This window comes from Ammodytes marinus, assembly GCF_949987685.1.
Source record: "Ammodytes marinus genome assembly, chromosome: 3".
NCBI classification, from domain to species: Eukaryota; Metazoa; Chordata; class Actinopteri; order Uranoscopiformes; family Ammodytidae; genus Ammodytes; species Ammodytes marinus.
The window spans coordinates 29093700-29107258 of record NC_137232.1 but is presented as its reverse complement, the minus strand read 5'-3'; the positions used below and the strand labels follow the sequence as shown (position 1 = coordinate 29107258).

The following is a 13559-nucleotide window of genomic DNA, read 5'->3' as shown; positions in this document are numbered from 1 at the left end:
CTGGGATGGGCTTGTTGCTCATTTTCTTTTATGGGACATATTTCTCTGTAATATAATGAGTGCATTTAAATTATTTAAAAATTAAAAGCGCCATATTACATTATATTTTAAAAATGTGCCACGGGCCAATCAATCAGTGTTTGACACCCCTGCACTAGTGGGTTAACTAAGAAATGCAAAAAAAAAAAAAATTAGTAGTTTGGGGACCCCTGGTTTAAATGATAAAACAGTTCAGCTTGTCTGTGTTTTTCCCTTAGACCACTGCTGTAGCGCCCAAATAAAATAAAACATGTTAGAATAAACGCCCTTTTGCAGTTTAACAGGTTAAATCACCCTCACCCACAAAACCCAGCAGACACATACCTACCGTATCGTAGCCTATGTGTCGTAAGTAGCTGCTTTTCACTCGGAAGCTCAGGTTTTACGACATTTTTACTTAACGGCAGGCCTTCCTTTTAAATATCGCAGGTCGACTTTTTTAACGCTAGACGTTAGCAGCTGTATCGTGTGGAAAGGGCCAGTATTTGCTGTAATAAAATGGGAATAGAGGACGAAACGGACCGAACGCTCTTCATAAGAAATTTGGATTCAAGAGTGACGGAGGAGCTTTTGTTCGAGCTGTTTGTACAGGTGCTGTTCTTGTCGTTAACGATGGTATTTGGATAGCATAACACACAGCTGCAATGCTAACGAATGCCAAATATTGTCAGTTTAATCGTGCCAAACTTGTTCAGCTGTGTTTTGTCATGGTGTTTTACATATTAGCATGTGTTTTGAACATTAGTGTTTGTTTAACACACGCTGTTGCCATGTTTGTTTGTATTTATTTATTTATTTACGGCAACTTAACGCTAGCTAGCTATCGGTAGCTTTAGCTAATTGATGTTTTGCTAACCTATAACGGGTTGTTGTTTTTGCAGGCGGGACCTCTCATCAAAACTAAAATTCCAAAAGACCCTGATGGTAAACAGAAAACGTTTGGTTTCGCCGTATTCAAACATGAGGAGTCCGCGCCGTACGCAGTGCAGCTAATCAACGGGACATCGCTGCACGGGAGAACACTGCATGTGCAGTTCAGATCAGGTGAGACGTTTATTTACAACCGGTGAGCAGTTCTGACGATCTGTCGCATTAAAGGCTACTCTATGCTCCAATTCCGTGCGTAAATAGAGACGTACGTTTACAACGTTATATCCGTCACTGCCCTCATACTTCCATGCGTCCTTTATGTTGGAATGGACATTTAACAAATCAACCATTAGTGGGCAGCATCGCCGCTCAGAGTAAAAAGTTACTCAAATAGGAAGAAGAAGAGTCAAACAGTGAATTAACTGGAATACATATTTTATAATAGGTCCATGGAAGAAACAGCTTTAGCGATATACTACCGTAGCAATGGAAGAGGCTAAACTGGAGGCTGTATTATAGACAGCGGGGTCTGAGGACATCAATCACGACATGTCAAACAAACTAGTCTCGCACGGACCTCCGGTACTTCTCTATTGCTGCCGTCAGCCTGCCGTCTAGCTGACAGCCTGCCGTCTAGCTGACATTCTTCCCCGTGCGATCCCCGCTCATGCTGCTCTGTTGTAGTTGTCTGTCCCTGTGCCCCGGCCGTGTAACTTCATAGATATATAAATGTGTATATAATTTCGTACCAACTCACACAAACCTCTCCTCAAAAGTTAAGACCTTTTCTAAAGTATTATGTCTTTCGTTTGTGTTTGTAAACAAATGTACAGTAAGTGCAAGTGAACTGTTGGCTATGCGCCCCCGTGATCTTCGGTAGTAATGCTCCGTTCTGTCCGTTTGGTACGCATCCGCAAGCTTGCAGGATACGTGCAGAAATACGCACGTAATGTACGCAGAGTACGGACAGAAGGCTCCATCTGTATCCGTAGGCGTATCTAACGTAGAGCATAAATGAGCCTTAAGGCTACTCTATGCTCCAATTCCGTGCGTAAATAGAGACGTACGTTTACAACGTTATATCCGTCACTGCCCTCATACTTCCATGCGTCCTTTATGTTGGAATGAACATTAAGCAAATCAACCATTAGTGGGCAGCATCGCCGCTCAGAGTAAAAAGTTACTCAAATAAGAAGAAGAGTCAAACAGTGAATTAACTGGAATACATATTTTATAATAGGTCCATGGAAGAAACAGCTTTAGCGATAGGCCTATAGCCTTCTACCGTAGCGATGGAAGAGGCTAAACTAGAGGCTGTATTATAGACAGCGGGGGTCTGAGGACATCAATCACGACATGTCAAACAAACTAGTCTCGCACGGACCTCCGGTACTTCTCTATTGCTGCCGTCAGCCTGCCGTCTAGCTGACATTCTTCCCCGTGCGATCCCCGCTCATGCTGCTCTGTTGTAGTTGTATGTCCCTGTGCCCCGGCCGTGTAACTTCATAGATATATAAATGTGTATGTCATTTCTTACCAACTCACACAAACCTCTCCTCAAAAGTTAAGTCATTTTCTAAAGTATTATGTCTTTCGTTTGTGTTTGTAAACCAATGTACAGTAAGTGAAAGTTAACTGTTGGCTGTGCGCCCCCCGTGATATTCGGAAGTAGGGATGGCCATTTAGAATTTTTTCTTTAACCGGTTAACCACCAGAATTAACGGTTATTAACCGGTTAACCGTTAAGATTCAATGTAGCCTATTCATAGTGAAATACATGAAGCATTATAGCCGGGCTCCCGACCTTTTTTTGTTCCAAGGACCGGCATATTAATTTAAAAACAATTCAGGGAACAGTAGCCAATTTAAATGCCTACATTTTGACATTCACACGGCACCTTGTCTGTTGTGAGAAGAGGTCTAGTATGCGAATGTAGGAGCAGAAAGTGCAATAAGTGACTGAAAAGGGACATTTACACACACACACACACACACACACACACACAGGCTTAGGGGATGGGTAGCCTACCGAAACCCGGTGCTAAGTAGTGCAGAGCACGGGGCAACATTTTGAAAGACCGTAATATTGATAAGTTCCGATGTTATCAGTACTGCATAACGATACTTAGTTAACGCTTTTGTTTATGACGGATTTTCGCTATTGATCCTGGCACACAATCATGGCAGACCTGTGTCTGTGCAGGGGGCGGGCACTCACTGCCTGGCTGTCTGTCACTCTCTCACACTCACTGCCTGTCTGTCACTCCCTCACACACTCACTGAGACGGTGATAGATGCAGGACAGCATCCACCTCAAGAAGGCTAATGCTAGCGCTATGTTAAGCTAGCGGGAGCCCACGCTGTTAATTCAATTATACAAACATATGACACGGGAGTGTTGTGACCATAAGTTGTGACTGGGAGCGTACCATGGACCTATTATAAAGTTGAGCGTAGCCTACACGACTCTTTTCATTCTTTACTGACAGTTGGCATTCTTACATCCGGTTTAGCGATATCAAAATAAGAGTCCGGATTTCAGAGAAATTAATTTTTTAAATTTTTTTTTAACCGTTTAACCTTTAGTATTAACCGGTTAAAGATCTTCTTAACGGTTAACCAGTTAACTATGGACATCCCTATTCGGAAGTAATGCTCCGTTCTGTCCGTTTGGTACGCATCCGCAAGCTTGCAGGATACGTGCAGAAATACGCACGTAATGTACGCAGAGTACGGACAGAAGGCTCCGTCCGTATCCGTATGCGTATGTAACGTAGAGCATAAATGAGCCTTTACACAGTGTCTGTCGAGTCGACCTCGTGCAGGAGCGGTCGGGGTCTCAGACCATCGGGTTATTTTAAAATGCAATGTACCCGCGATGCTTGGAAAAACCCAGACACTCGTCTAAAAACACTTCTCATGACGTCTAAAATCCCAAAATCTAAATTTTAGAACTTCAAATGTTAGAGAAAATGTTTCAAATAACAATTGTTGGCCTTAAAGGTGCTGTAAGCGGAATGGTTCTTTTAGCTAACTTCCTGTCAGTTACTGCAGTTAGCAGTCCCCTCGCTCGTCCCTACGTCACCACATTAATGCACTGCGGTCTTCAAGCAGCAAGTTATCTAGCATCATCTCAGATCCATAAGTGTGATAAAACATGATAAAAATCATCAAAACAGACATTGGGAAGGATTTTTACCTGCTCCGCCATTGTAGGCGCATACATATTCACCCATCTGTTGCTCTAGCTCAGGTGAAATTATATCAACCTAAAAGGTGAAAATGATATATTATATAGACTCATTACATTCAAAGTGAGATATCTCTGTAAGACATAATAATCACAATTGTAACAAATAAAGGCTTCACATATCTCACTTTGCATGTAATGAGTCAGTATAATATATTATTTACACCTTTTAAAGTTGAATTACTGAAATAAATGAACTTTTGCACGATATTCAAATTTTTCGAGTTTCATCTGTATATGGGTGAGAGAGACGAGTGTCGATATGTAGCGTTCTGTCTTCTGATTGGATAAAAATGTCGGGATACTCCAATAAGTTTATTTGCCAATTACATGCAAAGCAGCTGACTGAGAGATCAGCTTTATGAAACGTGCACATTATGTAAGTGATCACTGTATGAATAAAGAGCAATTTTACACTTATATTAACATAAATAAACTAGATTAATTTCTGGAATTATTGGATCTTGTCATTTACTAATAAACTGTTTTCTTCCATCTTCCCCATCACAGGTAGCAGCCATGGCAGCAGTCCAGGGCACAACTCAAGTCCTGCAAATACCCCGAATCCCCATGGCCTGAGGTAAGAACTGTAAACTGCACCTGTGTCTAAATTAATCCTAGCATTTTATTTCTTCATAAGCTTTAAGACACTCTCTAAACAAAGTTTTAACCCACACTTCTCTGAGGCAAGTCACAGAGTGGGATCATCTGTGCAATACTTCTTCCACAAATGTTTGTATGTATGTATGTATGTAGGGTTGCATGATTATGGCCAAAATGATTATCACGATTATTTTGATCAATATTGAGATCACACTATTTTACCACGATTATTTATTAATTTTAGTGACAAATGTTTTTATTGGACTGTCACGTAATCATAACACTGCTTTCATATCCATGTGGTCGACTATGCAATATTCCTGCTAATGTACAAATATTTGCACACATTTCTTTTTATCCTCATTATTAATCTGAATTCAATGCATTTCCACATAGAAAAATATAAATCAAAATATTGTATCAAAACTTAACACAAAATCGAACCAACAGAGCGCTGCTTTAACTTTTCCTTGTGATGGATGTGAATAAAACTTGATTTTGAACTAAATACAATTGTTCCCAAAATGGATAACTAAAATAATTGTATTTGGAGCTGTGCCTTGTCTCTACCATGTCAGAATTTAATTTGAAAGAGCAGACACAGGAAGTGGCGGGCAACACTCAGCAGCAGTCCACGTTAGTTAACCGTTGCTGCCTCATGCCTTTACTCGCAACGCAAAGTTTCATCTTCGCTTCAGGTCATGTGTACTCCGGTGACATACCCTGCGTTCCAATACACATACTATATATACTATTTAGTATGGTAGAAAAAAGAGGATGTCCCGATTCTTGTGGCCAGATGTAGGATACTACATCCGGCTCAGATTAGTGTTGAAAACAGCATCCTATTTGGTAGGGCTGGCCCGAATACCATTTTACAGGCTTTGAATACTCGTTGGATTTTCCGAGCGAATATTCAAATACTAATTCTAAAAAAACACACCATCAAAACAACATTAATAATGCCAATGTACTCACTGAAACCGAGTGTGTGTGAGCTGAGACAGCAAGTTGCGTAGTTTGTTGATGCTTAATAACTTTCGAACGATAAAGTCGGATTTCCTTACTTTTCCCAGTGGAAGCGAACAGCTGTTCCGTTCCAAATCAGCTGTCCTCTGCACCATCGTAACCCATACAGGAGCTTATCAATTCATCCTGGAACGTGCATCTTTTTGGCGATTTTATAAATCCATTCAAAGATCCAATATTGATAGTCTTTTGTGTCCATATTATATCCATTATTGACCGCCTATTCCCATGATGCAAGAAATTAAGTCACGGACCACGGTTGATGATGGGCAATAGCAGCGCTGAATGTAAACATACAGCTGAGATAAGCTAACGTTAGCATTACGCCAAGCATTACCTTTCCTTCCGAAATTGCGCTAATGGTTTGGTATAGAATTATTAGGAACACAATCTATTCTTCCTCCATCTCTCTCTCCCTCATGTGCTTTGTGCCACTTTTAGTTTGCCTCACTCTGGTAACATCACGTAGCCTACTACAGCTGATATCACCGGTTGCACTTTGAAAGGGTCAGCAACTAGGTCAAAGAATTCGATGATATATTTTAAATGAACGTCTAATTTGTATTTTACAATTGTTTTATCACTTGTGTATCCAAATATTATTTGCTGACAATATATACTGCAGTTTGAGCTACCTTTGCAATTAAATGTATTTATTTATTTATTTTAAACAACAACAAAAAAAACGAATATTCCGAATACTGAATTGAGCTCCGAATACTAATTTAACCAACGAATACTCTGCTATTCGAATAATTCGGGCCAACCCTACTATTTGGGCAATTCTGACCCACAATCCAGTGCACACCTGAAGTGACGTCACATCGACGGAGCCTCCATATGAAACGAAACGGGGATGCCACGGATATAAAAGCAAGAGGCAAGATGAAGGCGCAATGTTAGGATGAAATAAATAAGTAAAAGTATGTCCCAATTGTATGCCTACTGCATTCTAACTAGATTATTTTTATAGTCTGATGTAGTATGCAGAATAGAAAAAAGAAAGAAAGAAAAAGAGTATGCGATTCGGAACACAGGGATATAGGCACTGACTGTATAGAGTTAGTATCGGGTTATAAATCCGGCGCACAAAATAAATTGACTCACGAGGGGACGTATGTGATTTCACACGCACAGATATCTGCTCTCGCTTGCGCATTAAGCAGTTTCCGCTCGCTCATGGAGTGCTTTCTGCGCAGGAGGAAAGGTATTCACACATTAGGGGCGGAGCCAATGTACTTTGATTGACAGCTCTCGGGTAGCCTGGGGTTGCCAGGTTGGAGTTTTCATGTACTGTTGGCAAGACAAGAGACATGGCCGCATGGACAGGCTCAGCGAGTGTTTTGGGTAGTGGTTGATTTGCTTGGTAGCGTAGCGCACGTTATAAAATATCGCACATTCATGTACATGTTATCGCCAATATCGTCATTGTGATTAAAATTTGATAAATTGTGCAGCCCTATATGTATGTGGCAGGGTTCAACATAACTTTTTTTTCCGCCGGGCCAGTGGATCCGAGTTTTACTGGCCCCTTGTATATTTTCACTGGCCCGGCCTGCACACACTTTTTTTTCTTCATAATTTAGTGTCAATAATTATAATACCTGTATTAGAAAAATAAAGAAAGATAACCAGATCTAAAGGGAATATATATACTGTAACAGTATAGATATTCCCTTTAGATTTGGTTATCTTTCTTTTAGTTAATTATATGAAATGTTGATATTGCTCATACACATAATATAAAACCAGGCAAACATATTGAATTAGAAGCCTACAACTGAAAGTATGTTGAAAGAGTCGGCCAGTATTTTAAAGTCAAGTAGTTTGGTTGTTTTTATTCTTGAATTTGGGCAGTTTAATGAATAGTTCACCTGCAGAAGTCATGTGTGGTAGGCTGTTTTTATTACTTTCTCTATATGCATTAGGGATGTGAATGTGTCGACCGAATGACCGGTTTTCCACTTGCGCTCAAGTTGACTTCAAAAATAGAATAGAAATCCGAAAATCAGTGGGTTATGCCGTTTTTTTAATGGGAGATTTCACCGTGTATGTGAGTTCACGTCTGGTCGTGAGCGCGCTGCAGGAGTGTCACTTCTCCATGAAGTGTCAGCTTCACATAAGAGTCCGGTGTGGGACCATTTTTTTCAAACTATTGATAAAAAACAATGCAGTGCAAAATATGCAGCATAAGTTAAACGCTCGTCTATGACGTTAAATCACCTTAGAAACACACAATGCCTTCGTCCGATCACAGCAGCGTTTCACCGTGTGATCTCGCCAGCGAGTGAGCCGCCGCGCAGATGAACTGTGGTTTGTGGCTAAAATAATAACCGGGGATATTCTCCCCGTTAGCGATTTCAATGGGAAAGACTTCCGCGATCTGATTGAATGTCTCGAGCCTGAAAACACAGTGCCAAACTGCGCGACTATAGGAACTGTACAGTGAGCGGAGTCCCTCCGTTCGTTTCTGTCTACAACCGACACAATCACCGGAGACGCATTCACAGCGTTTAAATAACGCCTCTCATTTGTATTACCATTGGGGCTTGCATGCAAATACTGTAACATTACGTCGGCAGATAAAGGAAAAGCGCAGTTATCATTTTCTGCACCTCAACCTCTGCTGTGGGAAGAAAGAAAGGAGGCAAAGCAAGTCGATTGATTTGTCGACTCGCAGGCGGACGGTAGGCAGCTCTGCCAACGGAGCGAGAGTGCACCCGCTTGTTGCTCCGCCTGTCCGCCCACGCATCGGTTGTCCACTGGCCTTTCATTAAAAAATATATTTTATATTAGGTTTATTATATTGAGTCTTAAATAAACACTGCTTTCATTACGACTCTCAACGCGCATTTCAATGAACCATGATGTAGTCTACAAAAAGATACTGAACTGTGATTGGCCAGTCACTGGCCCGGGCGGGACAGTGACTGGCCAATCAACTTGCCCTGCATATGATTTTACTGGCCCCGGGCCATCGGGCTATACGTTATGTCGAACCCTGTGTGGTACTGAATCAACAATAATTACGAATGCACGCCTATCTTGTTAGGCGTTTTTGTAACCCTGTTTGTTAGTAAGTAATAATTTGGAGGCATGTCACTATTGTATGTTTATAATTGGTATCAAGTAGGGCTGCAACAACGAATCGATTACTAAAAGCGTTGGCAACGAATTTGGTCGTCAATTCGTTGAGTCGCGCGATTAATAAGTCACTTGTAGGCGCGGCACTGTTTACATCCAGCCGCCGACAGGTTCATGCACGCCCACAGCGAGCCTTCTGCACGTGAAGCGGTGCGGGAAAGCTATAATGTGAGCGGCCACAGCTTGTATTTTGGTCATATCTAACACTGGACTGTAGGCCTATATAAAAGTGTTGTACCTTTTGCTGTCTTTGTGTTAAAAAAAACTCCTTCAACTCAGTATCCGTCTAGTCTAAAAAAACTCTGTCAGCTGCTGCTGCAGACGGTGTGCAGACGGGCTCGGAGAGTCTGCATCGGTGCTGCAACAGTCATTCAAAGCAGCGGCAGTAATCACACAACCGAGCGAACGGTGTACATAGTCCCGTCAGTTAAAAATAGTAATCCAGTTTTTAAATCCATGTTAAAATCGGAAGGATATAGAGCTAGTTAGCTTAAAAAAAGTGTCAAATGTGATGTGTTCAGGACGGCTCAGTAATATGATTGATGTGTTCAAATGCAACAAAAAAAAAGAAATTTGAGTTTTGGCGAAAACTTGTTTTCCCATCAATATAAAATAGATAGTACATATGGAATTTTGACCTGTTTAATGTCCTATCTTGAGCTATGATCATATCAGCAATTTAAGCAATAATACAAGTTTTATTTCAAAAAAATAATAAAAAAGTATCGATAGTGATATCAATAAAGACTTGGATCGTTAAGGAGTCTCGAAAATGTTATCAATATCAATAAAAATTAACGATCTCCTGTCATCTGAGAGAAATTAAGATGATTTATTTTTTTTAACCGTTAGTATTTACCGGTTAAAAATCTTATCGGTTGACTGGTTTACCATGGACATCCCTTATATACTGTATAAATATATATCATACATTGTATGTTTTTTTTTTTTTGTGTTATCCCAGTTAAGTTTAATATTACTTTTAATAGTTCCGGGACGTTGGAGCAATAACCTGGTGTTTTGACCCTTCAGTCTGCACTGTGAATTTGAAGTAATGTTCAGTTTTTGAATAAAGATGCGGCATTTACAAATGTTTTTTTTAATCCGATTCATCGATTAATCGAAAAAATAATCGACCGATTAATCGATTATTAAAATAATCGTTAGTTGCAGCCCTAGTATCAAGACTTTCTGTGTATGTTGAATACGTTAATTTATTGAATATTACTTAGACATGCACATTTTCAAGCTTTTGACAGTGCCATGTGCACCAAAACTGGAGTATGAAATGGGATTGGATTGGATTGCTCTGCATCTACTCATCTAAAAGCTTCTGTGTTCAGTCCTTCCCATTTTATATGCCAGATATCATGCAGTGGGGCGTGCTTAGGCCATGCACTAAAACCTGAAAGCATTGGACATAAATTAAACTGCATCAGGCAGTTTAATGCAGGCTTACATACTGTCAAACTTAAATGATGTTAATTTGTTTTACTAGGTTGAAGGACACGCATGGAAAACTGAAATACACTTAAGTGTTCTTTTGTACAATATATTTCTTCTGCATTTATCCTACTGGAACACTTTAGGAAGGCAAATGGTGTTATTGAGACAATTGTGTAACTGACCCCATGGATAGACTGTGAACATAATAGTGAGGAACCATGCCAAGTATGATTTGATAAGCTAACCAGTTAGCTTTCTTAAACCAGTCTTTTTTTTTTTTTTTTAAACCTTTATTTATAAAGGTATATCCCATTGAGACTGAAGACTCTTTTGCAAGGGAGACCTGTTTTCCTTTCCCACGTTACCATTCACACACACATTCATACACCGATAGCAGGCTAACTATCGACATTCACACGAGGCAAGGTGGGTGAAGTGTCTTGCCCAATGACACAACAACTATGACACAGGTGGCAGGGCGGGGATCGAACCTCCAACCCTTTGATCATCGGCCGACTTGGTCTACCAACTGAGACACAGTCGCCCCAAATAACCTGGTTCACATCTAGCCACATTAAATCAACATTGTATCCTTAGTTCAGTAGGTGTTTGTCAATCCAGTCAACCCAAGTTTCTTAACAATGAAAAAACACATCACATACTCAATACTTTTAGTTCTTTTTTATAAATGGAAATACTTTCTCCTACATAAGAAATCACCTCGTTTTACAAGCACTATCTAATCTCCACAAAAAACGGGAATAAAAATGAGAAGCCAGTGACAGTGTAGTCTTTGCCTTCGTATTTCATCACTGCAGCTTATTAAACAAACAATTTGTGAATACAACGCCTAAATGAGTTTATGTATAATATTTGCGAAAAAAAGTGCCCTTTTCCCACATTCTCTATAATTTTGTATTCACATCTAGTTGCTGTTGCTTATTCTCTTAAATAGTATGTGGTACATGTACTTGTTGCTCTTGTCTTTTTTAATGATTACACATTTAATAATGGTTTGCTTTACTATTACAGGCCACTGGTCCAGTTCAATTCTCCACCGTATACTCCTCCGCCCCAAATGCAGAGGTCCTACTCAACTCCTGATAATCTGCAGAAGAGTGCCATGGTAATTAAAAAAAAAGAATCTAATGAGACAGCATTGCACGACGGAAACAATATGTATGTTTAATATTTATCCCTGTTTAAGATAGGATGTATACCTGCTCTTTGCTTGTGTTTGGTTAAAAGTATTCTCTGTTCCTCCAGTAATAAATATAGAAAAGTTTATGACACTGTGTCAATTGACAGGAACAGAAACACACTTTTGGTCTCAATGCACTCAGGCACTGTTTTTCGAAAAAGTGTGGAATTTACATGGAATTTGGATAACATGCCATGGAATTTGTGTGAATACCCTATCTACATATCTTATCTTCTCTTTGTTATTCATAGATCAACAACATGATGTGGCAGCTTCAGGTGCAACAGATGGAGCAGCTGAACGGTTTGTCCAAGCCTCAGCAGAGGCAGCAGCCGTCTGCAGGTGGGTATCCTGACAGAGGCGGCCCCAGGCAACACGCTCACTCCCCCTACCGACAGCATGGCTCCCAGGCCAACAGCGGAGGCAGAAACCAGCGCTACGCCGACGACCAAGGCTCCAACCGCCACCAGCAACATGGCCGCGACAACTATCAGAGCGACAGGAGCGGCAGCCGTAGCCATGACAGCCGAGGTGGCAGCAGGCACCATGACAACCGTGGTGGCAACCAAGATCACAGGCGGCAACGGTACTGAGCCACTGGAAGAAGAAAAAAAAAAGGTTTTCTTGTAAAGACTTCAGTTCTCCAGAAACTTACGGACAGTTTCCACACAAAAAAAGAAAGAAAAAAGATCATGAATTATGTTGACAAATTCACATGTATACTCAGGTTGTTTGTACATGATCTTACCACTTTGAAGATTTGATAACTTATGCCTTACAACATTTTTTTGTTTTTACTTTTTAAGGCATTTTTAAAAATTTGTATTCTTGTGAGTTTTTCCTCACAGATGTTGTGAAAATGTGATTTATTGTCATGCGAACAAAAAATGTATTGTCATGAGAGCAAAAAAGAAAAAAATCATACGTGACATTTTGGAAGACGATAGAAGAAAACCTATTGAAGAACAAATTTGGATATTGGACAGTTTTTATGTTATTGAAATAGTATTTAAATGGTGCTTCCATAATTTTAAAAATTCTTCAGGTACACTGCAAAAAAAAACACTGCAAACTTTTCAGCTAATGATTCCACCAGCACCAATTTTACTGCAATAGGGCACTATATCCTTTCTTAATGTTAGACCATGTGACCTCTTTCTAATATAGGCTTTATTTAAGTTTTTTTATTCTTAGTCTGTAAGACAAACTGTTTTATGATGAACATTTTCATTATTATAAAGGTCCTTTCATTTGATTGATGCATTGTCTTTTTATGTGGCCAGGACACAAATGCCTGGGCGTTGGCTGTTGATCTTGATGGCTATTTACAGCTCTTTGCATATGTGACCAAGGCTAATAACTAACTGAGCTATTGTATGTTGATGCTATACACACCGTGATGCATGCACACAAGGCTTTATCTGCACCTATAAATGGCCAACGGTGAAACTAATAGGCTTGTGCAGTGGGTTATGAAGTAATCTACAGGTGGCGCCACACACATCCTTTTATTGAATCAATTAAGATGTTAAATATAACGGAGCCACATGATCAGCTCCTACATTTGACCTTTCTATTTAAGATGCTTTCAAGTCTTTACATGGATTTGACACCCACCCTGTTCACTTTACAGCATGCAATTATGACCAGGTTTACTCTTGTTCGCCAGAGTCGAACGCAGCCATATCTTGTTTCCTTTGATGCGAGGAGTCTTTACACCACTTTGTAAATGGCGCAGCTTTTGGTGATTTTACAGATGTGACAGAAGTAGAACTATTGTCGCATCCCAGAATTAGCAGCACTTTGATCCTGAACATCTCGTGTTGCCTTCAGAGTTGATGCCCCCCAGTGTCTCTGTTCAGGCAAGCTCACAACGAAGTGATGATCAAATCACTTAATGTGTCTGCGTTAAGGTCATAATCTACCCTTCCGAAAGTGCTTATGCCACTAACAGCGGCTCCCCTGCTGTATCGACAA

General features: G+C 40.2%; 1 protein-coding gene across 1 annotated transcript; it reads left to right on the top strand.

Annotated features, from left to right (window-relative positions):
• Window positions 1-454: 454 nt before the first annotated feature.
• rbm7 (RNA binding motif protein 7) lies at window positions 455-12837 on the top strand. The gene is made up of 5 exons (XM_080053150.1): window positions 455-630; window positions 921-1083; window positions 4670-4739; window positions 11414-11507; window positions 11834-12837. Exons 1-5 carry the CDS (start codon window positions 538-540, stop codon window positions 12173-12175), a joined length of 762 nt encoding a protein of 253 aa, XP_079909276.1. The 5' UTR covers window positions 455-537; the 3' UTR covers window positions 12176-12837.
• The last annotated feature ends 722 nt before the right edge of the window (window positions 12838-13559 follow it).